Raw genomic sequence first — 26,478 nt, 5'->3', positions numbered from 1 at the left:
CTGGTAGCGCCGCGCGCGGTCTCGGCCCGCCGCGTCCCGTCCATGGAGCGGAGGCGGCCGTCAGTTGTTGAGGGCCCCGGTCATCCGGAACATAGACAGCCTGCGCAGGGTTCCACCCCAGCGCATCCCCTTCTTTGACGGGCCCCCCCGTCCACGCCGTCACTTGTTTCCAGCGACGGAGGTTGAATTGCGCATCGAGACACTTAGCAGCCGTCCGGGAAGTTAGCTTCTCATGCCCACACACAGGCATGGGGATCCCTAGATCCCGAGACAGCTCCAACATTTTCCCTAATATGAGAGGCTCGAGCAGGTCCTGTGGCGTCTCAGGATAAGCTGCCATGGCCAGCTCCAGCACCGCACCCCTGAACGCCACGGGCGACTCCTCTGGTGCTCGTTGTCGTTGAGCGAATCGCCGATGCGCATCATCTGGTGGCTCATAAGCATCGGCCATTTCTTGAAAAACACCACTTAAAGTTGCCTTCTTATCGGTCGTTATGGAACGGAAGAATCGGACAGATTCGTCGTCCAGGAGAGTCGGCAACACCTCCAAAGCCTCCGCATCGGTCCATCTTGCTGTGCGTACCGCCGCCAAGAAGCGGCAGGTGAACGCGCTCCAGTCCCCACCGACGGAAAATTCTTTAACCGTTGTAAGGTGGCGACTCCGACTCCTCTTCCCGCCGTCTTCCAATGGTGGTGGTTGTGATGGCAAATTCAAAATGGCGTCGGCCCGCGGCGTGGCCAAGATGGCGGTTTGGCGCCACGGAGCGCGCAAAATGGCGGCCTCTTGCCGCGTGGGCAATGGCGGCGGCAGGACAGGCAACGTGGCGGCCCGCGGAGCACCACTTGCATCATCCATCGTCCCTGGCGCGACGAGATGGCATAGATGCGCCAGGACGTCCTTAAGTGCCTCCAGTTGTACCGCCATCGCTTGCCATCGTTGATCCGCGTCTGATGATGTCGACGGACCCGCCACCGCGCCAACATCCTCCACTCCCGTTCCCGTGGTCGCCTCAGCCGGGCTCTCCTCCACCACCCCAACAGGATCCGTGGTTGGAGGGAGTTCGTCGTCGTCGGACGAAGAAGCCGATGCAGGCGCCGGATTAACTTTCTTCCTCACTTGTTTCGACATGCCGTTGCACTTCCGACACCAGTGTAATAAACGACTGGACCACAATGTCTGGCTCAGTGTCCTTTATTCGGTTCGTGCTGTACACCCACACGGCTGTCTTTACTCTGTAGCTTCTCCACGGTGCTGACTCCAATGTCGGCCCGATCCACAACAGCAGCTCCGCTGCTGTTTCTCTCACACAGCCCCCCTTGGCTGTACTCGCTGCAACTCCTCTCCCTCCGCAGCTCTGACAGCCTCTTGCTGTCTCTCTCTCTCTCCGCAGCTCCTCCTGGCAGCCACACCGCTGCCTCTAACATGCAGCCCTCTCTCTCTCTCTCTCCGCAGCTCCTCCTGGCAGCCACACCGCTGCCTCTAACACGCAGCCCTTCTGGCTGTCTCCTCTGCAGCTGCACACCACTCCGCAGCTTCCTCTTATCTTCGGGGTTGGCTCCCGATGGCCGTCGGCGCCCCCCCCTCTCCACACTCGCCCGCGTGGCCTCACTCTTTTCCGCTCACACCCCGACCCCTTCCCCTTCCGGTTTACCCGCTTAAGGACCCGAACCTTCCCCCCACGTCACATGACTCCACCCCCCGTGACGTCACATCCGGAAGGTCGCTTACGCCCGCATTACACTAGTGTAATAAAAGACTCCGTTAGGCACTGCTGGTCTCCACTTGTCTTTTATTCAGGTTCTTTTCCGCACCCCGCTGGTCTCCTCCACGGACCAGCGTTGTCTCGCACGCGCCCCGCGCACGCTCCCTCTCGCGTGCCACGCACGCTCCTCCGTTAGCTTCTCTACTCCCGCACTCCGCACACCGCTGGCAGACGACGTGCTGAGGTCCTTTGGCCACGTGGCCGATGGCATGGATCTCTCTCTCACCACCCAACGTGGCTCAGACTCTTAACTTCCCCGACTGTCCCGATCTTCTGGGCTCCCACTTAAATCCATTCCCCCCACGTGACCCTGACTCCTCCCCTTCCGGATCATCAGATCCGGCCTTCCCATACTACCCCGCTGGCTCTGCCCCCATTCACCTCGCCTCCCATTGGAGCCGAGGTGAACGGTGGCCCCTCCCACATGCCCCGCAGACCAGGCTCCGCCCCCCAATACCCCGGGCCGTGTGATTGGACCAGAGCCCAGCAACAACCCCATTTATGATCGCATTACATGACCCCCCCGCCCGATGAAAAAGCCAGCCGTCCCGGCTGCAATAGGACAAAATAATGTGAGCGACAGCATCACAATCAAGAATCACCAGACACAACGGAGAGTATAACAACAACACAATTAACGAAAGGGAAGGGATTTGGAACGAGTGCGGGTCGCCGGCCCGTCCTTCACGAGAGGCGGCGCCCTCAAAGGTCGCAGTCCCGACCGAGTTTTAGGAGCGGCGAAACCGGAACCATCCGCCACTGGTGGAGGCCTGTCCGTCCCAGCACCCCGTTTCCCAGAGAGGTCCGTAGTCGGGGCCCCGTGCAACTGCAACCGTGGCGGGGTTGGAGGGGCAGCGGGGCCAAGTGTCCCCGTCGCCGTGGTAGGCCCAACCGGTGCAGGAATCCCTGTGTCCGGCAGGATCACAGCCGGCCCGTCTGACACGGTTGACTCTCCGGCGTTGACATCGTGTCCCTGGCCGGAGACTCCGGCTGAAGAGGCGGGCGAGGGCGACTCCGACAGTCCCACGCGAAGTGTCCAAGACTCCCGCAGCGGTAACACGACGAGTCGGCCCGCCGCCCGGCTTCCCCCCCCGTCTCGGCGATCCCTCAGCGGTGGCCCGGAGTGCAACTCCGCTCCCCCTCGAGGAACCCACTGGCCCGCCGCCGCAGTGAGATCGCCAGGCCCCCTCTCGTCCGGCACGAAGACGGCCTTCGACGGAGTCCACCCGACGGCGTCTCCCTCCATGGTCGGGCTCCCCGTCCAGGCGGTCATCTGCGCCCAACAGCGCAAGTTGAACTGCACGTTGAGGCACTTGGCTGCCATCCGGGAGGTCAGCTGCTCATGGCCGCACACCGGCAGCGGAATGCCCAAGTCCTTGGACAGCTCCAACATCTTACCCAGTATCAAGGGCTCCAACAAGTCGGGCTCCGTCTCTGGATACACGGCAATGGCCAGCTCAAGCACAGCGCCCCGGAAAGCCACAGGCGATTCCTCTGTTGCCCGTTGCCTCTGGATGAATCTGCGGTGTGCGTCGTCCGGAGGCTCGTACGCTTCCACCATTTCGTCGAACGCCCCTTTCAGCGTTGTCTCGCACGCGCCCTGCGCACGCTCTCTCTCGCTTGCCATGCACGCTCCTCCGTTAGCTCCTTTACTCCTGCACTCCGCACACTGCTGGCCAACGGCGTGCTGAGGTTCTTCGGCCACGTGGCCGATGGCGCGGATCTCTCTCTCACCACCCAACGTGGCTCAGACTCTTAACTTCCCCGACTGCCCCAATCTCTTCCGGGCTCCCACGTATATACATTCCCCCCACGTGACCCTGACTCCTCCCCTTCCGGATCGTCAGATCCGGGTTTCCCATACTACCCCGCTGGCTCCGCCCCCATTCACCTCGCCTCCCATTGGAGCCGAGGTGAACGGTGGCCCCTCCCACACGCCCCGCAGACCAGGCCCCGCCGCCCAATACCCCGGGCCGTATGATTGGACCAGAGCCCAGCAACAACCACATTTACGCTCGCATTACACTAACATTAAAATAATCGTTCATTCTTGAAGTTAATATTTGATCTATTATCATTATTAATATTTCTTTTTCATCTTCCTTTTCAGATGACATTTAAACATGGAAAGAAAATTGACTAAAGACGAATTAATTTTATGGATGCTAAAGGCAGCTATAATCTTAAAAAAAGAGTCCGAAATAAATTTAAAAAGACAGTTCGTGCATAACGCATTCATGTTAATGTTCTAACATTTGTTGAAGTAAATTAGATCAATCTAATATGTGATTTGTTGAAATAAATGTCTTATTTTGCGATCGGTATATTGTACTGGACTCGCGTTCAGTTGCAATCCATAAAAAAATAATAACCCTAATGCGTTCTAACTTTTGGGCCACCCGTGTATCGGGACGATCAACCTGGTTTCTCTTTCGTATAAAAAACCGACCAATGCATGCTCTGCTCTAGCGCGGCCGCGGTGCAAAGCCTTGTGGTCGTGGGTGCAAGACACGTGGTCGTGGGTGCAAGGCACGTGGCCACGTGGTCGTGGGTGCAGGCACGTGGTCGTGGGTGCAGGCACGCAGCCGCGTGGTCGTGAGCACGCTGCTTGTTGTTACACCACCCCCTCTCCCCGCCCCCCCCAGATGTTGTGCAGAACATCACGTGTGGGGATATTTTAGTCGTCTGTCTATTTCCTAAAAAACATCGGCGCTGGCGATTTAAAAAACAAATCCCCAGAAGGAACCAATCAGAGATGATTAGCTGCTGTTTGGCAGCGCTCGTTCAAAGCCAAAAGAAACAAAGATGCGAATTGAAGAAAAATATCCTCCCCTGTGTAGCCTTGACAGACTGTCGGGGGAAGCGCTGTTAGCGAGCACCTGTGAAGCCGGGACGGCACACGAGGGGGCTGGTGGCCAGAACCACGCCAGACCGCCTGTGTCTCTTCTAGCGGCGATGTTTACACACCGCACCAGGTAACTTATTTGTGGCTGAGTCGACCTATGGGAGGAAGCCCAGGACTGGGTCAGATAATTGTCACCCATGTCGGCCGTGAGCGGGAATTGAACTCGGGTCGCCGGGTTCGTAGCGCAGCGAAGCGCTAACTGCTAACCCCACTGCCCCCTACAATACGCGCACACACGCACATAAACAATGCCGTCGAGGTAGGCAAATACATGAGTTTACAGCGCCTCTCAGTGAGTAATGGACCAGGCGTCGGTCCGGCAGGGGTCAAGTTTACGTTAACTTGAGGGGGAAACTCGTCGTGTTTCTCGCGAGTGACGGCTTCCCTCCGTGCGCACGCGGTGCTGACGTGCGGACATCGATCCGTGTGGCTGCGTCACGAAGGGCGCGCACTGCTGCGGCCCGGGTGTGTGTGTGTCTGCAGTGTGCAGACCGTGCCTGTTGTGTCCAGGGTGTCTATGTTGTGTACAGGGTGTTTATGTGGGCTCCAGCGTGTCTCTGTTGTGTCCACTGCGAATGTGTCCCCGTGAGAATTCCACCGCGAGTGTGTCACTGCGAATGTTTCGGTGCGAGTGTGTCACTGCGAGTGTGTGGCTCACACATGGTGGAGGAGGCAGGCCCGTAGTCATATTTGCTGCCGTTCACTGCGTGCAGCGCCGACACCGCTTCATTGGCCACCAGCTCCTAGTACCCACAACGTAGGACAGACAAAGGTCCCCCGTGTAGCCTTGTCACACTGTTGGGGCAAGTGCTGTTCGCGAGGAGCAACCGATGAAGACCGGAACGGCGCACGAGGGGGTGGGTGGGCAGCACCACGCCCGGCCGCCTTTGTCTCTCTCGTGCCGATGTTTGCACACTGCGCCAGATACATGGTGCGGTGTGCAAACATCGCTGCTAGGTACTCAAGTGAGAGGCCCAGGACTGGTGTAGACACTTGTCACTGACGTTAGTCGTCGGTGGGAATTGGGCACATCCGAATATATACAGACATACACTCGTTCATACTCGTATACACACACACACTCCACACACAAACACCGATATAAACTGCTTTGGCATGAGGTGCCTGGGCATATGGGCTGCATCACCCTGCCAGTGCATCCGTACCCGATGGAGGAGCTCGATTATAATGGAACAGTGCCCGAGATCTTTCAAGGATCCGTGACCTTACATAATCTCAACTGGACGGAACCCAGGATGGATCGTCGGCAGGTCGGTCTGAATTGTTTTAATCTGGCACGGGGTATCCCTTGAAGGGCATCTACATTTTCTTCCACAGGCGTAAAGAGAGGCAATAGCCGTGGCTGACAATACACGGCACCTTCGTGTGGAGCGACAGGCCAGGCGGCTTCCACACAGAGCGTCACTTCCACAGCCGATGGTGATAAGAGGGCACGGCGACCTCCCACTGCCGAACCGGAGTAGGTCACGAGCTCACTGGCCAGAGATTGCAATACAAATGTGAACAAATGTTCACGATTGTATTGCTCCGTCACTCCATCACCTACAGCCTGGGTACGTTGTGTCATCACTCGTAAATATACAGACACAAAGATAAAGATCCCCCGTGTAGCCTTCACAGAATTTGGGGGAAAGTGCTGTTGGCGAGCACCTATGAAGGCCGGCATGGCACACAAGGGGGTGGGTAACCAGAACCAGACCCGTCTGCCTTTGTCTCCCCAGTGTTGATAATGTTTGCACACCGCACCTGATACTCATTTGAAGATGAGTCGACCTAGGGGAGGCCGAGAACCGGTTCAAATAATCGTCACTGGTGTTGACCGTGAGTGGGAATCGAACTCGTTACGCCAGGTTCGTAATGCAGCGTAGCGCTAACCGCTACAACGAGCTATCCCCGCCGCGCACACACATGCACACATACACACGTGTGAGCATAGCGACACACGCAAATGCGTGATGGGTCTTGTTAGTGCAGCGCATGATGGGTCAGAACCAGAGATTAATTTCACCCTTCACAGACTGGCAGCCACGGGTGGCACCGAGTAGCAGCCATAGCGAGAGAACGTACTGGATGCGGTGTTCCGGGTGCAATTGTATTTATAATTTTAATGAAGTGGACACAAACGTGGATAAGGCCAAATCACGTCCAATATTTTCAATGTCATTCTCTCGTTTGGTTTCGTGCACTGTCCGCATCGTTCGTGACCATTCGGCCTGCAGTTACTATGGCACTCAGAGATGATCTCAAATGCTGCTTGTGGTTCATGAGCCCCGAGTTCAACCCCTTCAAGAGAGACCTCAAAGAGCAGTGTGACCGGACAGCACTGCGCATGCGAGATGATTTAGCGTTCCTTAAATAACTATTGACATTACATTGCATGGGAGGGGTGGGGCAGATATGAAATCATGATGATGATGGATAAATACATCCCGGGTCACCAACCCAGGCAAGCCTTGGCTACAACGAAGTCCTGGCCCTGGCGGCGAGGTTTTCGGGGCCCTGTCGGTGCGGTGCACGATGGTGGCGATGGCGGTGGAAGTGGCGGCGGCGGTGCTGGTGGTGACGATGGTGGCGGTGGTGGTGGCGATGGCGGCGGTGGTGGTGGCGATGGTGGTGGCGATGGCGATGGTGGCAGCGGTGGCAGTGGCGGCGTCGCGCTCTCTCACCACGCAGTGACGGTTGGGGATGGCGCTGCGGCGGTGCGCGTATGGGTAGAGGAGCAGCTGGGCGTAGGCGTGCACCGTCACGTAGGCGCGGAGGAGCCGCCGCTGGCGCTTCAGGAAGCGCGCTGCCGCCTTCACCTCGGGCTCCGACTCGGGGCGGCCCCCGCAGTACGTCTCATCGCACGGGTGCACGGAGGCGCCCGCCCCTGGGACGAGCGCCGCAGACGCTGATTACCCCCCCCACCCTCCACTTCCCCCACTCTCCCCCCTCACTATCCACTCCCCCCCTCGCACCATCCCCCCCACCCTCTATTCCGGCCTCCACTCCACTCCACCCCCCCATACCCCCCTCTTCCACCCACTTCCCTCCCCTCCCACCACCCACCCTCCCCCCATCCCCCCTCCCCCCCACACTCTTTACTCCCCTCCACCTCCCCACCCCCTACTCCCCCTCGCCCTCCACCCCCCCAACCCCCCCACCCTCCACTCCCCCATTCCTCCCCCTCTCCACCTCTCACTCCCCCTCTCCCACCGTGTAGGGTAGCCAACACCACGTCCGGCCGCCTGGTCTCCCCACTGCCGATGTTAGCACGCCGCACTCATTTAAGGCTGAGTCGAACTAGGGGAGACCACCACGCCCCCGCTCCCACCCCGCCAGCACAGGTTCGGGTGAATGCCACTGAGGTTGTACCGTGGCCAGGAATCAAACACCTTCACTCAGTGGGTGAACCACTCAGGATACGCACGCACGCACACACGCATCTTGATGAGGACTCAGCTCATTGCCTATGGACAAGTTGTGCTTTCTTGCCATGGGAATGTGGAATTCAGAGCACTTGTTTGAGCAGGGAGGCACGCTGACTGTTGTTTTTTCTCAAATTCTTGTTTTTCGTGAGCATTCAAATCGTGTTGTCTCCCTTTCTCAATCGTAAAAACAAAAACGTGGAAATATCAGCGCAGAAAAAAACACCACGATTTGAGAAAAATTTCACAAGTACAGTGCGGCGGTTAAAGTGTGTTCCTGAAAGCTGGGTGTAGGGAATTCACGTGAAGTAAAAAAACTGTTCTAATGAATATTATATTGTAAACCATCCTAGAATCACGCCGCCGAGTTTCACGTGTGTATACATAGCCGGCGGTTGGACACAATTCATGGAAACATGAAATGTGTTACCAATATTTAGCCTAAAAATACTCGGCCCAGTGTAAACTTAAAGGCTCCAGCACGTTGCGTCGTTGATATTTTTCGCCAATTACATTTCGCGGAAACCGCGTGATTATGGAACGCTTCCAACGTTTGGGTTTTTCTTTGAGAACTGAACCCACAGCTTGTGCAAGCCGTTGGTCAAGGCGAGTGTGACATGGCCACCTCCACCGAGTGACTTCCGGCCAACGGTGGTGGAGACTCCACACCGACCCTGTAGAGGGGTTTTCACGAAGCTATTCGGAGCGGAAGCTGTGACCGCGTGCGCCGCGTTCCGCGTACCGCTCCAGCCGACGTTCCAGTTGCGGTTGGCATCCGCTCCCAGGCAGCCTTTGCGCGACGTTTTGGATCGCGTCTTCCGCCACAGGCGATCCTGCCGAGGGGGCGAGGAGGCAGAGGTGACACACGGCGCATCGCGGTGACGCGTGCGGCTCACGAGGCCTCCGCTTCGCCCGGGGGACGAAGGAAACGCAGAAACTCGTTGGGCCTCGCCTCCGAAACGACGCTGGTGTTGCGCGTGCCTCGCGTCGTTTGTCATCCGCGTGTCGTGACTCAAAACGGTTTACCTCGTGGCACGGAAACACGAGTTATACTCCGATGCTGTCCTGAAGGACATCCGGTGGTCCACCAAAGCATCATTCACTGTTCGCACACGTTGTTTGGTGACCAGCTGCACATGAAACAAAGATCCCCTGTATAGCCTTAACAGACTGTTGGGGCAAGTGCTGTTAGCGAGCACCCATGAAGGCTGGCACGGCACACTAGAGCGTGGTGCTGGCTTGCCGACCTCCCTCGGTGCCATGCCATCCTTCATAGGTGCTTGCTAACAGCACTTGTCCCAACAGCCTATGTAGGCTGAAGCCAGGGCCACCATAGCAGGCAAGTGAATGACCGCTCTAGGAGGAGAGTGAACGCGAGTTGGGTCAAAGCGACATTTGGCGGCGCATGGCCCGGCGCCACGCTAGCGCCGGTCTGGTGTGGCCTTGAACCTGGACCCAGTTGAAAGGAATCCATAGTGCAGACGATCGTGGGGGCAACGAAGTGGCTTATCATTGCGTGAAAATGTATAGGCGCCAAGGACTCTAAACGCATGACATTGTTTCTAAACGTGGAGGGGAAAACCAGAGGACCCGGAGAAAATCCACGTGACCACGGGGACAGAGAGACACGCAAACTCCAAATATACAGCAGGTGTCAGGGTCGGGTTCGAACCCACGACCTCCTGCATACCAGGCGAGGTAGTTAACATCTCCGCGGGGAGAGAGAGAGGCACTACAACTCCAAATATAAAGCAGGTGTCAGGGTCGGGTTCAAACCCACAACCTCCAGTATACCAGGCGAGGTAGTTAACATCTCGCCACCGTGGTGCCCTGATACTGAGCGACTGACCTTGTTCCAGCTGTAGGCGTAGCCATCCACATTGAGCACGGGCATGACGTAGAAGTCGAGGCGGTTGAGTAAACGACGCATGGCCGGGTCACTGCGCTGGGTGCGCACAGCCTGGGGGCGAGGGGGGGCAGGGGGTGGGATGGGCGGTGGGGGGGTGAAGGAGGGAGGGCACGGGGGTGGTCAGCCACAGATTAACACACAACAACACATTAACACATAACCACAGATTAACACACAACAACACATTAACAAACAACCACAGATTAACACACGACCACACATTAACACACAACCACACATGAACAAACAACCACAGATTAACACACGACCACACATTAACACACGACCACAGATTAACACACAATCATACATTAACACACAACCACACATTAACACACAACCATACATTAACCCGCGACCACACATTAGCACAGCAGATGCACTCATATCATTACAAGAGGGAGAGTGCGTGGAGGGAAGTAAAGTGCGCTGAGAGGGGAGAGGTAGGAGAGTGCGTGGAGGGGAGTAGAGTGAGATGAGAGGGGAGAGGTGGGAGAGTGCGTGGAGGGGAGTAGAGTGAGATGAGAGGGGAGAGGTGGGAGAGTGCGTGGAGGGGAGTAGAGTGAGACGAGATGGGAGAGGTAGGAGAGGCGATCTGCGAAACAAACAGACCCAATCACACTAAAGCTGCACCTCCTTCACGAACCACTGGCAAAAGGCTGGACTGATCCACTCGCGCGCATGCATCCCGCAGTCGAGCCACATCGAGGGCTTCGTCCCACCTTTCTTTTTTCCCACCTAGATAGAGGAGAACGAAAACAACTTAGAGACACAGAGAGAATGAGATGGGATGGGACACTCAGAGGGACAGAGAAACTTTTGACTTTTAAACAACTTTTATTTCCGCCAGCAGTAACAGCACTGGAGGCGATTCCGATACGAAATACACAGTCACCAGAAAACAAATAAAAAACGCTATAAATACACGTGCTGTGGCGCTAAATGCGCCGAAATAAAAGTCACGTGGTGATGGTCATCGCGCACGCCACGGCGACGAGCGAGCACTTCAGAAGGTGAACATGAGGGTGCCGTCCACGCTGATACAGAGGGATTTTCCGGCCCCCAGCTTTCGAGGAAGACGCGCACATCACCGGCACGTGTAGAGTGAGATGGGATGAGAGAGTGAGATGGGATGAGACACAGAGAGGGACACAGAGAGAGTGAGATGGGATGAGAGTGAGATGGGATAAGACCCAGAGGGATACAGAGAGAGTGAGATGGGATGAGACACAGAGAGGGATACAGAGAGAGTGAGATGGGATGAGAGAGTGAGATGGGATGAGACACAGAGAGGGACACAGAGAGAGTGAGATGGGATGAGAGTGAGATGGGATAAGACACAGAGGGATACAGAGAGAGTGAGATGGGATGAGACACAGAGAGGGATACAGAGAGAGTGAGATGGGATGAGAGAGTGAGATGGGATGAGACACAGAGAGGGATACAGAGAGAGTGAGATGGGATGAGAGAGTGAGATGGGATGAGACACAGAGAGGGATACAGAGAGAGTGAGATGGGATGAGAGAGTGAGATGGGATGAGACACAGAGAGGGATACAGAGAGAGTGAGATGGGATGAGAGTGAGATGGGATAAGAGACAGAGGGACACAGAGAGAGTGAGATGGGTTAAGGGGGAGATGGAGGAGTGGGGAGTTCCACGATCCCGCCGAGGGTTGCACTGCCCCCGACTTGATCTCGCAAGGTCCACGGCCACGAGGAGCCCACTCTTCTATTGTTTATTACTATGTTTATTACTATGTTTATTTTACCAGGTAAGGCCCACTGAGCTACGTAGTTTATATACCGAGCTACGTCGTAGCTCATTTTCAGAAGCGGTCTGGAATGAAGACCAAACGGTGCTACCCCATGACAGTGCAGTTGGCGATGGAGTAACTCGGTATTTAAACTATGAACTAAAGTCAGTTTAACGCTTTGCATAATGCGCATGGGTAATGTATGTTGACTCACACTTCTGCGCAAGAGAAGTGTGAGTGATCATATCTACGCCTCTATATAAGGAACGAAACAGGTGGACTTCTCCACAAATCTGGTTATCGCCTGATGACGCTAGTTGTAATTCCTGGTGAAACGTCGTACTCAGATTGTAATTGGCATGTTCTGTTTACGTGAGCACCCTTACTAGTTGGCTGTGTCGGGTGGTGGCGGTTTTTAACGACACATTTATATATTTACGCGATCCAACCCCAAACAACTCTATTATGTATAAACTAACGTATATTTTAACCAGGTAAGGCCTACTGAGTTACTCTATATCGCTCTTTTTAAAAAAACGACCTGGCTATGACAAAATATAGTTCAACGAAGTGGCTTTTCACGTGTCTCTCATGCCAAATAATCTGAACGCGTGTCGATTCTAAATGTGCAGCGGGGAAAAATGGAGGACCCAGAGAAGAGTAAACTCGACCACGGGGAGAGATACACGAAAACGCCAAATATGCAGCAGGCATCAGGGTCGGGATCGAACCGACGACCTCCTGCATACCAGGTGAGGTAGTCAACATCTCCTCGCCACCGTGGTGCTCCACAGCGAGCCAGCCGCAAGAGATATTGAGCCTGCAACTCAGGCACGTGACTTGGCCGGTTTACCTGAAGAATGTATAGAGGCCTCCCCTCGTAAGACTTTCCGATGAGTATGCGCGAGACCAGTGCAGGATTCTGTTCCGCGACGTTTGACATCCACGCCACAATCTGCACATGCACACAGAAACCAAGACAAAGATCCCCCGTATAGCCTTAACAGACTGTTGGGGAAAGTGCTGTCAGTGAACAACTTGCACCGCACAGGGACAGCTGCCACTGGGGGTCCCCTGGTGCATCTGTGTGTGTGCGTGTGCGTGAGAGTAATTTGGGCTATTAAAAAATGTAGGTCACATCCTTCCACCCGTTTAGCCGCTGCCTTAATCCAGCACTGCTAATGGTCCATGAACGCGTGAGACCAGAGCCGTGACGAGGTGAGCGGCGCACCTCGTCCAGGGGGTGGTACACATTGTAGTTGTACCCCCGGGCATTCCTCTTGTCTCTGGTGGAGGTCTTGAGCTGGGCATCGATCACCTTCTGGACATCGTCCATCAGAACCCTGCCATCGACATCACCACCAACATCAGCAGGGCCGGCATCTTTGTCATCAGCAGAAGCATCATCGTCATCAATGTTCTTCTATGCACCGTCGAATATGTGTGCTGGTCTCATCGATATCACAGATCATCGGTACTTCATTGGCATGTTGTCGGGTGGTGTTGCGGATCGAGCGCTTGGCCCTAAAGGAAGTGCTGCGAGTTCAATTTTGATCAGGGGCTGACTCAGCCCATCATCCCACTTCGAGGGAGTAAAATGCATACCACGTTGTGGGAGATCAACAAATGGTGTGGATATACCGGCCTCGGGGGGGGGGGGGGGGGCGTTCATCCAGCAGTGGATGGACAGAGGGCCAGGCATTATTGTTGTTATTCATTCGATCAACAAAATGTCAAATGCTGCAACCCTCCTCTCATCTGCGACTCATGTTACAAGTGTAGCGTGTACTCTCCTCACCAACACACAGAAGACAGGTAAGGGTTCCAGCACTTTTATTCTACCTTGCCTATCACATACAGCTCCCTCGTTCATCCACAGCACTCTCTCTCCTTCATCCACAGCTCTCTCCCTCCTTCATCCACAGCGTTCTCTCCTTCATGTGAAGCTCTCCTTCCTTCATCCACAGCAATCTCTCACCTTCATCCACAGCTCTCCTTCACATTAAGCTCTCCCTTCGTCATTCACAGCTCGCTCTATCTTTCCTTTATCCACAGCTCTCTCTCTCTCTCTCCTTCATACGATGAAGCTCTCCCACCTTCATCCACAGCTCTTTATCTCTCTCTCTTGTCTCCTTTCACTACGGCCCCACTCCAATTCCCTCCCCTTATCCCGATCTTCTTATTCCGAGCCACCAATCTCCTTTCCTTCACACCTCGGACCGTGTGTCTCCTCATCTCCGGACACCAAGCCCCCCTCTCTCCACACCTCGGGGTTACTCCCGGTCAACTCGGTGCCAGGGATTTACGTCAGTGTGTGGGGGAGTAAAGAATGCCGATGTTGTTGGGGGGCCGTTACGGGGGACGGTTGCACAGAATTTGATTGTGATTGACATGCAATGAAAACTCGTAGTAGGCTATATATATATAACACTCTCATGTAGATAGTTATAAATATATAGCCTGCTACAGCAGGAGGTTTCTACTGAAGAGACTTGTACCGCCCTCTGTCGAGTGGACCAGAGGTCATTTTAATGGCAATCAGGAGTAGTTCTGTAATACCCACTTCCATGAATCATTCTTTAACAAATAAGATATTTCCTCTCGTAACATGAATACCTGAGAGAGCACATTTTAGACAACGTTTGAAGAAAAATAATTAGACGGATGTATTTTGACAAAATATATATATATATCTCCCCGTGGCCACCACGTGTATTCGCGAGGTCGCAAGCGGCACCCACGTGTGCGAGACGTTGGCGCGCGACAGGAAGGCCTTGACCTCCTCGGGGCTCAGCGTGGCCCTGCGTCCCCGTGCGCCGCCCTCGCCGCCGCGGCGGCCCGATCCGGCCACGACGGAGCGGGGGACGCGGAAGTCGGTGGGGGCGCCCGGGTGGATGAGGTCGCCGCTGCTTGGGTGCCACAGGTCCAGCTGCGAACGATGTTGACTCAGTCAAATGTTGCGAGTCGCAAGGAACCGCCGTCAAGAGGGCACTGAAATTGGGATGTTTTGGCGAACTCCATTCGTGCGGGCGTTGCGTGACAGGGAATGTTAGTAACCCGGTGGAAGCCCACGTGCGTGCGGGGGAGATAACGCTTGATGGACCGCGCACAGAGGTGTTCACTAGACCACGTGCTGTACTGCTATATTGCCTGGCGTTCACATTGCCGCCCTGATGCTTTGGGCGTTTCATCAATTTGACCCACCTCTGTCTACCCAGTAGCATAACTGTGTGCATCACAGTTGATTGGCAGGTCACGTGTGTGGTGGTTTAAACTGTGTGCACTGCCACCTATTCCATGCCTGACGAGTATAGAAGAGTAGGCCAAGTACCCTTCGGGGTGGGGGGGGGCTCTCTAGGGCAGAGATTATAAACCTTTAATGGCTACTGCTGTACCCCCCCCCCTTGCTGAATCTTGTTTCAACCGAGTCTACGCCCCCCCTCCGCTTGTCTGACCCAGCGTGGTTCTGAGAAATAAATGTATGAATAATGAACGTCAATATTATAATCAATTGTCCATTTTGTGAGGAATCCTAACTAGCTGCTAGTAACTGCAAGCGAATACCAAAAAAAAATCAACGGACGCTCTGCACGCGTGTGACGTGATGTGTTCTCGCTCGCTGGTTACTCTTGGAAACCCGCATTGTTGATGATCAAGGTGTTTAGAAAGGTCTTCTAGGTTACCATCTAGACTTAAATTGTATCGTAGTTATATGATATTAGCAGATTCATACATCATTATTCACCAATGGCTCTCACGTACGATATAATTTCACACGTTTGTAAATCACCTCGCGTACCCCCTGGGACATTGCCACGTTACCCCCAGGGGTCCGCGTGTAACCCCGGCTGAGAACCACTGCAGTCTCGAGCACCCTCTAGTCGGAGGTCGTTGCGCCAGCAGTGGAGTCAGCAACTAATAGCAGGGCTACGCCTCTCCCTAATTCATCAGATTATTGACTCAAGTAAAGGTGTCTTGGTGGCCCTCAGCTACCTCATCCACAGGCTGGTCGCGTGGCAATGAACACACGGCCAACACGGCTAGAGGCCTGGGTTTCATTCCCAGCCATGCATGCCTGTGGCAATTCGTATCTGAATCCTGAAGTTGAACATCAACCTCGTGACCTGGACCGTTAGTACGGTCCTGGGTCGGTGGTCGAGTGGCGCTCGAGCACTCTGGCGGCACAGCTGACATCCTGGCGTTTTGACTCAAGGTTTCGGCTGCCATTCGTTGAACTTCTTTCGCACCGTACGTAGCCAATCGTTGTAATCGGAGGGTAAGCCGGGGTTCTAAGCGTAGCGATTTGATGTCCTCAGCCTGGCCGCCAATGGCTGCACAAACATAAAAAAACCCAGCACATTGAATCTGGCTTTAAGCATTATTCAGCTCATTAAATTTTTTGAGAGTTAATTCGTTGGGCGTGCAATTAACACGCCAGCCGGGCGAAACAAAACCGGCATCTCGCCAGCCCGAATAGGTGCTCGCAAAGAGAACCTGCCCGCATAAGCTTCTCCAAGTTCAAACAACAGAGAGTGAGAGAGAGCTTTGCGTGCGGATGCAGTGCATGTGTTCGGGTATAACATGCGCAGCATGACAGAGGGCAGGAAGGTTTGAAAAGTGACCCATGACCAATTATATGCCCTGCAGATAATTTCCCACACATGTGCTCCCCCCCCACACCCCCACCGCAATGGTGATTGCCTAGGGACCAGGTGCGAGCAATAGCTTACGGTCACTGCCGTTAAATGTCATTCCTGAAAACCGCTCGCTCTCCGGCTTCAAGCATTAGGGGCTCCGAAACGAACACCGCGCCTCCGTTAACTCGTACCCGCTCACTAATTGGCTGGCCACATGCCGTTCAGATGAGTTGCACTCGGCTCACAAATAGCTCCTGCATTTAAATCGAGGATGGTGAGGATTTCAACCCAAAAACATCATCATAATCGCCACCACCACCATCATCCTACCGGCGTTGATCAATTCAGAAACACTCTGTGGCAAATCCATTCTGGCTGAGCTGTGGTTCCATGTTGGAGGAATGGACTGCGAACGATGAGTTCTAAAATCGTATCGACTCTCATAACGGGTTGCAACAGAGCGCGCCATAGACGCGAGAGGCCGTTACTCATTCCCGCTCCAGCGTTGAGCATTTGTTATAAGTTTATTTAACGACGCCTGTATCGTGCATCCCCCTCCTCCACCCCCCACCCTTAAGACAAAGTCACGCACCAGGGCTGCGAATTAGATGGAAGCGAGAGGTGTGGTGTGCAGGTCGCCGGTGCAGGACGCGTGCAGTACAACTCCGCGTGATGGGAGGGCTGACACTTTACACGATTTACAAGCCGAATTTTTTTCTGACATGCGCCCTTTTGGCTGTGAGTCAAGAGAAAACGTCGAGCCGCAATCCCAAGGTGGAAAGCGCTTGCCCGTGGACTGAGCAACTCTGTCAAAAGCCGTGAGTTCAATTCCAAAGCAGGGTCGATTTGGCCTGTCATCCCTCCAGGGTTCATAAAAAAATATATAGAACCACTTTGTAGCAGGGCCGGCACGAGGTGGGGGAACTGGGCTGGGACCTGCCTGGCCAAAAGTGCCTTTGACTCCCTAACTTGCAAGATGTTAACCACCTCGCCTAGTATACAGAAGGTCGTTGGTTCGATCCCGACACCTGTATATTGGGAGTTTGCATGTTTTCCCCGTGGGTGCATGGAATTTTTCTCGGGTCCTCCGGTTTTTATCTCCACATATGAAAACGTGCATTTAGAGTATTTGGCTGCTATATATATCCACGTGATAAGCCACGTTGTTGTTTAGCTATCATTTGTGACCAGGTCACTTCTGAAAAAGAGTAGGCCTCCGACACACACAAAAGCTCTACCCGCCCCTCCCCCCATCTGAGAGAAGTTGGAGCTGGGCCGGCGTTGTAGAGAGAATCGAATTGTCCTCAGTGGAGGGATGAGGAATCTCCGTTGTCACCGGAGCTCCGATGGAGATAAACGCCACTCAATAAGCCATTTAATTACAGAGACACCAAAAAGCACTGTGCAACACAATACTGTACTGACCGATTTAATGTGCAATCTGTAATGAGGATGGTGATGAGATGGAGCAATGAGATCGGCCCACGTGCTGGAGTGAGGCGAATGGAACCCCGACGTCATGGGGGGAGGCCTTAATCAAGCAGTGGATAGACCATGACCGATGATGATGATATCTCCCGTAATGAGCCAGTGATGGATATTCCATCATCCTACGATTTACGTGGAAAGCCTGGTTGGCCGTGAAACATGGACACACACATATACGGTAACATATAGATGAGCAGCAATCTCACACACACACCCAAACACGGTGCAATGTTCATCCAGCAGTTGACTGAGAATGGATGATGAAAATTACGTTGATGATTACCTTGGCATCGCGTGCAAGTGTGCGCAACATCTCCGCTTGCCTCGAGTTGGCCGGAATAACGCGGATAACCTGCTGCCTGTGACAGACACGACGCGTCATTCCAGCTCACGAGGCCTACATCGTCATCATCGTCGTCGTCGGCATCATCATCGCCGTCGCGTCCACGGAGGTCATCCCCCCCCCATTCAATAGCGCGCGCGCAGCCAGGCGAAAGGACGCGCACAGAGCCGCAATCATTTACGTCGCGCGGATCACCTTGCCTGGGCCGTCCACAAAAGCCCGAGCCGGTCAATCACCTTCATTGATCATTGTTGCAGGCGGAAGCCTCCAACATGGGCAACAGGTCCGCCACCCCTGACCACACCCCCCCCCACTGGAGGTCATAAATAAATAATATATACGGAGACAAAGGGTTACAAAACCGCTGGTCACACAGCTGATTGATCTCACTGCTGCGTAGGTCGTGCCAGCTGTGCTGTACAGCCCTCCCAGGAATTTCCGGGTTGTACTGATGATGATGGTGGTGATGATGTCCGACGTTTCGCTCCACGTGCTCAGGGCTTCTTCATGAACTGAATAGGATAGCTCCCCCCGCACCCCCAAACACCCAACCACCCCCGCTCCCCAGCACGTGCAGCGAAACGTCGAACGTCTTGCTGAACCTCACGTGGTACGACCCGACAACACATCGGATAAACACATACAAATAATGACGCGGAAAGGGATATGCTCATGAGTCAATGCTTCTTAAGAATATTTTACTTAAATAAAAGTAAACGGTGAAAGAGTGCATCCATAGCTGTCAACCCGTACGGTTTACCTCGTATTTGTGTGCAGGGAAATTGAGTTTTCAGGTCCATACGGCGTACAGCCGTTTCAATAGGGCAATTTTTGGTCTATTTGTTTGTGTTTTTCGTTCGTGATGAGACTGTGTCGGATGAACGTTGATATTTATAAGGGGCACGGGGTGACCAATGAGGTCTGAATTGGTCTGTAATAAGGTAGGGCACCGATAAGGGGTTGACAGGTATGGTGCATCCCTACTCAATCCTGCGTGGAGTATTTGCACATCTCCTTCGGTGGCCTTTGGCCAGTTTTGGACATTCCTGCGGCAGTGACCAGTCTCTCCGTCGACCGCCCATACCGCGGACACTCCAGCGGGACGATGAGCCGAGTCGATGACCCGAGATGATGATGATTCTGCCTGCTCGCCCGTAAACTCGCAGCAGGGTCGTACCCCGTTGTGGTTTGCACGATGTACGACGTTTCGCTCCACGTGCCGGAACACGCGGTACAACCCGAAACCCGATCGGCGAGCAAAACAACAGCAATGGTAAAAGCCCTAACGCAGCAGCAGCAGCCGCAGCCGCATCACGGATCCAGTGCGTTGTTGCGGGTGTACGGCACTCGATTTAAATCCGACTGGTGGATCCGTGGCGATCCGACTTACAAATAAAAAAGGTCGTGAGTTCAAATCGTTGTCGGGGTTAACTCGGCCCATCATCATCATCACCATCATCGTCGGCATGGATAGCCAGCGGTGGTATCCTACTTTTTGTGTGTTAGTTTTGTTGTCCTTCCCCCGCACCTCCGATGACCACGGTTGGCCTACGTACGGTGCTCAAGAAGTTCAACATACGGGACGTACATACATGGCCCCTTTAGCCCGGGACATGGCCCCGCAGCGATGTCGGGAGGGGCTGCAGCGGCTCCGTCTCCCGCGAGGGAATGCGTCTCCTCCAACCACGGACAAGCGCGCGTGTTTGCGGACGGCCGGGACACATTTAACGTCTGCGTTGATTTTAACTTATTTAACATCCGTTCCTACGGGCGTTACAGATGGGGGAAGAGACTGGCTCCCGTTTGAGGAATGTGTAATTTCCACCGCTGGCTCAGTTGCCGTCCGAGAGAGAGAGAGGAAGGGGAGGGCGGGAGAGATGGGATGAGATGAACGCAGCTCGGCGCGTGTTTGAGCGGTGAGACACCGATAAGTCTGCAACGATCGAGCGAAGAAGCCCTGCGAGACGTGGACGTTACAAAGGAACGAACACGGACGGAGACACGATAATGTGTTGCTACAGAGGGATGCTTGCTGAATGTAAGCCGGACTCAAAGAGCGACCAACGTAGACGCGAGAACAAGGTTGCGCGTAGAAGAAGACGACCCGACGACGACGATGATGATGATGCAGAAGGAACCTGGCACTATTTGGACACACATGTAGGATGGACGGCAGCAGGCACATTAAAAGTTTGTTGTTGTTCGGAAAAATTGGAAAGAACCGGAAAGAAAAGAAGACCTCACGGAGAATGACTTGACGCCGGTGCCAGAAAGACGTGCGCACTACTTGAGCATATTGGCGCTACAACTAAGACACAGAGGAGAGTGGAAACGAATGCCGAAATGTGCGGTGGACAGCTCCTACGGGGCTATCTGCCCACGGATCGTGATGACGACGACGACAATTAAGAAGAAGAAGAAGCGTCCACCCTGCTTGGCGCGGGTGGCGTCTGTGTGGCAGTGCGAGCAGCGGATCAGCGATCTGCAGCGAACTCACCCGGCGTAGCGAGAGCCGTAGCCTTGCCTCCAGCCCGGCGCCTCCAGCTGCACCTCCACGGCGGCGAGGCTGAGCAAGAGAACGGCGCTGACGAGAAACGCGTGAGCGTGAAACTCGACGGCGAATGCCATCATCGTCAATGAATGGACGAATGGTCGGTGCAGGTGTGAATATGCGCGCGCGCGCGCGCGTGTTTTTACTCTGTGTACCGTGCACGGATGCGCGCGTACACAAGTACGTTAGAAGTTAGTTCTAGGGATGTTGTATTTATGTGTGTCTCCGCTGATGAAGTTGTTTCCCGATAAGTTGAACGCCTTTCTCCTCTATAAAGATGATGCGGAGGAGAAGGAGAAGCTGAGTGGGAAGCAGCGAGTGAGGAGGCAGTTGGCTGGGTGTGGGAGGGTTGCTGGGTGGAGGAGTGAGGGTGGAGTGAGGGGAGGGAGAGGCAATGTGTCTTGGCTTCCTGTGCGCTTGTGATGTGTGGGAGGGTGTGTGTGTGCATGACATGTGTTCACATGTATGCGCCTGGGTGTGTACGTATGTGCGTGTTCACATCAGTGAAGAGTGTGTGTGTGTGTGTACGTGCATGTGGGGAGCAGTATTGGAGTGGTTTGCGCGTTACGCTACGAACCTGGTGACCCGAGTTCGATTCCCGCCCAGGACGGGTTCATTATCTGAACTCGTCTTGGGCCTCTTCTAGGTCGACTCAGCCTCAAATGCGTACCTGGTGCGGTGTGTGAACATCGCCACTGGGTGGACAAAGGCGGCCGGGTGTGGTGCTGGCCACCCACCCCATCGTGTGCCACGGTACCGGCCTTGATAGGTGATCGCTAACAGCACTTGCTCCAACAGTCTGTTAAGGTTATACTGGGATCTTTGCCTTTGTATGTGCGTGTTAGCGTCAGTGTGTTAGTGTGTGGGGAGTCGTGTGTGGGGGAGTGGTGGCGCAGCAGTTAGCGCGCTGCGCTACGAACCCGACAACGTGAGTTCGATTTATCGCCCACGATCAATAAACAGGGGCAAATATTTGAACAGGTCCTGGGTGTCCGCTAGGTCGACTCAGAATTAAAAGTGTCATCTGGTGCGGTTGTGTAAAAACATCGCCACTAGGAAGACAAAGGCGGCTGCGCGTGGTGCTGCCCACCCAGCCTTCATTTAACAGACTGTTGGGGCAAGCGCTAACGGCACTTGCCCCAACAGTCTGTCAAAGCAAAACGTGATAATATTCGTCTTTGTGTTAGCGTGTATGCAAAATGACACTGTATAATTCATGTACCATGGTATTGCATTATTCATTTTTCAGTTATCTATTCACTACTGACTACTGCATATAACCTGGGCTCAATTTCCCGCTGTAATATGTCCTGGGTCGTTGGTAAACTGGCGATCGTGCAGATGACACGGCTGAATGTGTCACGCACGCCACTTTGGCGAGATGTCAACTACCTCGTCCGGTATACAAGAGGTCGTGGGTTCGATCCGGACCCTGACGCCTGTTTTATAGTTGGAGTTTGCGTGTCACTCTCCCCGTTGTCACGTGGACTTGTTTCCGGGTTCTCCGGGTTTTCCCTCCACGGTTAGAATCAGCATCACGCGTTTAGAGCAATTGGCTGCTGTAAATTTCCACTATTATAAGCCACTTCGTTGAACTGTCATTCGTGGCCAGCTCGCTTCTGAAGCAGAACTTACACAGCTCAGTAGGCCTTACCCCGGAAAAAAAATGTGTTTAGTTTTTGTTAATAGTTTAATAAATCCCAGCATAGCACGCGCTTACACACTGTATTCCTACATGGAGACTTCAACTCGCACTCTCACAGGGCCAGTAATCACAGCCAATCATCCGACAGAGTTGGAGAGTCAAAGCGAAGTGTTTCTCCGGGTGCGGCGGGCCTCGACCAGTCGTGGAAATTCCACATTCTTATGCTGCGGGCCAATCTCTTCATAGGACAACCAACTGTTGACTTGTACCGACAAAGCGATGGCTCATGGCATTAAGCCCGGAGGTGGAGGGACGCTTCACCATAATTGGCTTAGTTGGATCCCTCCGAGACCACGGCATCGCCCAGCTGCCAAGCGGGGCGATGATGAGAGTGAATACAATACAACTAAAGGCGTTTAACAAACGCAAATCGTCTGCCACCGACGGTGTGGGGGGGGGGGGGACAGAGAATCCCTGGGCACTCGAGGGGGGGGAGGCTAGAGGTGGGGGTGGGTGGGGAGGTTAGAGGAAGCGTGCGTGACACATTCCTGCAAAGTGTTCCTTTTGGCAATTACGCGCGTACACTAACAGGGCCAGCGTTTTTACGAATATATTTACCCGGGAACGCCTCGGCGAGACTCGAGGCCCCTTGTTGAGGAAGGTCTTGCATCCAGGTGTTTGGCCAGGTCCCTTAAATACTCCGCTTGCAACTGAGTCGCGCCGTGGCCACCGTCTACTCGGCGGTGAGCATCCTTCAGTGGTCCGTTCAATGAGTAAGCCGCGCGTTGTGGGAAGCCGACCGGCCACCTCTCGACTGCTGTGGGACATCCGCCGCGGCTCGTTTGAAGCGAGGAGACACTCGGAGCTGCAACGTCCACGCGCGACTTATCTGCATTGCGTCGGCCAGCGGACCAGAGGCGCGCGGAGAAAATCCCGACTTGCACGGATGAGGGAGCAAACGCTGAAAATTGCCCAACTCGCAGTACCGCCACCTCCTGGCCACCTCGCACAGCCCACGATTATCTCTGAGTGATCCACCAACCCCCAACCGATTCCATAAGCCTGGACCACCACACATCCAGTGTTCCAAAAACTCTCCCATTCTAGCATCACCACGTTGAGGACATCACAGCATCACGACGACGCCATTGCGTTCAGCACGTCCTCCTCGATGGGAACACTTTACGAATGTGTACACGGGAACGATCCGTTTATAGATGCCCCATTAAACGAATAATTGGAGACTGTACAGATGAAAGAACGTTTGATTTCGATGCCGCTACGCCTCTCCCACTAATTCCAATCTCCGTAGTACATCTGTTAACACGCTTCTCTCGTGGAGACGTCAAGCTGCCGCTCTTTTAACTTGTGCAAAACAAGTCAGAGGGTCGATGTAAAAACCAACGGGGCGATCTATACATTGATTAACCTGCGTGCCTGTTTGAAAGGCACGTTTGATAATAGCATGGAGCGTATTGCTAATATTAATGCTCATTCAACTCTGGGGTTACAGCTGGCGGAGGACTTCATCCCGCGGTGGATTAACCACGGCCGGCAATGTTTATGCTGACGATGAGCGGAGGTTGAATGGGGTCGCGTCGTCATCTTTGTTATGATATTTCCCTGCCGTTGACTCGAGCCGGGCTACCGTGGTCGCATGGAACCGCCGTGCCGCCACGTCCCAACAATTGAGAGAAGGCACCGTGCGCCGGACTGGCTTGTGGGGCTTGCGTTCAGCACAACCCACGGCGTCGTCTCGTGTTTTCTTAAATTTTATTTAAACTCCAGAGACCAGGGATAAGTCTCATGAGAGACCCCCTCCCCGCGTCTGTGATTATGCATCCTAATAGAATAACTTGCGGAGGGGTGGTAATTTTCTACTTTTTGGCAAAATGTAGAGCCTGATGCCGGCAGAGAATGGTCCACTCTCTTGCGAATGACGCCACGGGGATCGTTAACGTCCCACTCTGAGTGGACTCGTAATTATTTTAGGGTTATTTGCACCGGCGGAAATAACCAGGGAGGCCCCTTGGATTCGAACCGCGAAACCTCTGCAACCGCAAGGCCACGTCACCGTGCGTTTACTTGTCCTGGGCACGGGCTTGTGGAGCCATGTGTGGCTGTGCGCGTTGCGAGAGGGTTGTGAGTGTGACGCGTCACACCCAGGAGCCATCACATCCACGCGAGATTCCTCAGCAGTCGCCATGTGGAGACTCTTCTCACACCCGCACGCAAGCCAAAGATCCCCCGTGTACCCTTAACAGGCTGATGGGGCAAGTGCTGTCAGCGAGCAGCACCTGTGAAGGGCGGCACGGCACACGAGGCGATTAGGTGGCCGGCAACACACCCGGCCGCCATTGTCTTCCTCCTGCTGATGTGTAACATTTGATGCCGAGTCGACCTAGGGGAGGCCCAGAGCCGGTTCAGATAAAATTATCACCGGTGTTGGTCGTGAGCGGGAATCAAACCTAGGTCGGCGTGTGCGTAGCGCAGCATGCTAACCACCGCGCCACCACTCCCTACACATAAATACGCTGACATACACATACATTCAAACGCACACACACACACAGACACTGAAGCACACATACTCACCCTCTCTTGCTGTAACGCCACTAAAGGGTCTCTTTCACTAAGCCGCATTTACAGTCTGTCAGGGCGTGAGGCCATTCTGGGAATGTCTTGCACTGTGAATTTTCAATGCAAACGCCTCTGCCATATCCCAGAGGCGTTTGCAAGTGTAATAACCCGATGCGTCTTCGACGTGCGACTCCTAACTTTTACAGAGATAGGTTGCATCTGTGGAGACTTTCATTGTCTCTGTTCCAAATGACCGATTGGTCTGTGTGAACACGGATGTTTTTTTTTTATTAAATGGTGCAAAAACAAAAATATCGTAAGTTTAGCGTTTGCGCTTTCATATTTACATTCGCAGGTGGCAACTTTGAAAAGTCATGCTTCTGTTTTTGGCCCACGCAAAGCCTACTAATTCGCCTCACTTTAGCACGAGGTATTTTGTGGGGAGGAGGGATATAGCACAGGCATTAAGGTCATATCCTCACAATTGTTCATCTTCATTAGGTGTGAGTCCACGTCACTGGTGGAAGCGCTCGAATCGTATTAAATTGAGATGCCAATGGGCGATTGTCATGACAAGAGCGATACCCTGAGACTGCAGGGCCGATCGTCCCAACACTTGGCTTGGGATCTACATCGAGCTTGAAATTTTTATTTTAATCGTGAAAAAGGTGCCGCCGCTGTTATCACCTTGTTTGCGCGGGATTTGTCCACGCCCTCTGATTTCCTTCCAAATGAAAACAAAAGCTCACGAAAGTAAATAACCCAAACTTCCCCAATAGGACGCTTGAGACTCTTTGGTAAGAGAGGGCTCAGTGGAGAGTTGGGAGGTTTCGAGTACAATTATATCGGTTGACGACTCATCACACCAAATCGTTCAGGGATGATCAAATGAGCACCGCGTTGTGGCGAACTGAAGAAGCTGTTATAATTATATACTGGCCTCCCAGCATAGCAATTTGGAATTTCCACGATTGAATCTGGAATGTCAGTGGAAATGCTCACCTGCCCAATGCTTCTTTGGGTAGGCTGACACTTTAACCATTCATGCTGGACATTGATATGAGGTGGGATTATGTAATCACACAGCTTGCTTGTGTAGTGACGTGTATTTGGTCACAAGAGCGTCTAGCGCGAGTCACTGACAGAGAGTGGAATTGTGTGTGTGAGAGCCTCTCTCAGACACGAGTGTATTTTATGGCATGGAAGGGGACTCTGGGGGGCAGGGTCCCAGGTGGCTGTCAGGGAGAGACAGTCTAGGATGTGACAGTATGGAGGACGTGACGAGAAGGACAGGTGGAGTGAGGTCTCAGAGCTTTCTCAGAAGATATCGAAGGGGGCGGGGCCGAGGAGGAAGGAAGGCCCCGCTCAAGGGATATAAAGGGGATCCGGAGAGTCGAGGGGGGCTGTCTTCTGGGAATAAACTCGCCGTCTACGTCTCTTCGGTCTCCGGGCTTCGGAGCTTGTTAGTCGTGAAC

The 26,478-nt window shown here is 53.9% G+C and overlaps 1 protein-coding gene across 1 annotated transcript in view; it reads right to left on the bottom strand.

The window, feature by feature from the left end:
- LOC144931622 (carboxypeptidase A6-like) overlaps positions 1-20,855 on the bottom strand; it is a 31,142-nt gene extending 10,287 nt beyond the window's left edge. Inside the window, exons 1-10 of the mRNA XM_078855706.1 lie at positions 20,725-20,855; positions 18,168-18,243; positions 14,501-14,688; positions 12,991-13,102; positions 12,613-12,714; positions 10,639-10,743; positions 9,946-10,056; positions 8,839-8,929; positions 7,356-7,558; positions 5,327-5,411 (exon numbers count right to left, since the gene is read on the bottom strand). Of these exons, the coding sequence (XP_078711832.1) occupies positions 5,327-5,411; positions 7,356-7,558; positions 8,839-8,929; positions 9,946-10,056; positions 10,639-10,743; positions 12,613-12,714; positions 12,991-13,102; positions 14,501-14,688; positions 18,168-18,243; positions 20,725-20,855 (1,204 nt within the window). The remainder of the gene's footprint in view (positions 1-5,326; positions 5,412-7,355; positions 7,559-8,838; positions 8,930-9,945; positions 10,057-10,638; positions 10,744-12,612; positions 12,715-12,990; positions 13,103-14,500; positions 14,689-18,167; positions 18,244-20,724) is intronic.
- Between the last annotated feature and the right edge of the window lie 5,623 nt (positions 20,856-26,478).

Source organism: Lampetra fluviatilis, chromosome 4 (genome assembly GCF_964198595.1).
Source record: "Lampetra fluviatilis chromosome 4, kcLamFluv1.1, whole genome shotgun sequence".
NCBI lineage: Eukaryota > Metazoa > Chordata > Hyperoartia > Petromyzontiformes > Petromyzontidae > Lampetra > Lampetra fluviatilis.
The sequence above is the reverse complement of the archived record's forward strand: the minus strand, read 5'-3'. Positions and strand labels throughout refer to the sequence as shown.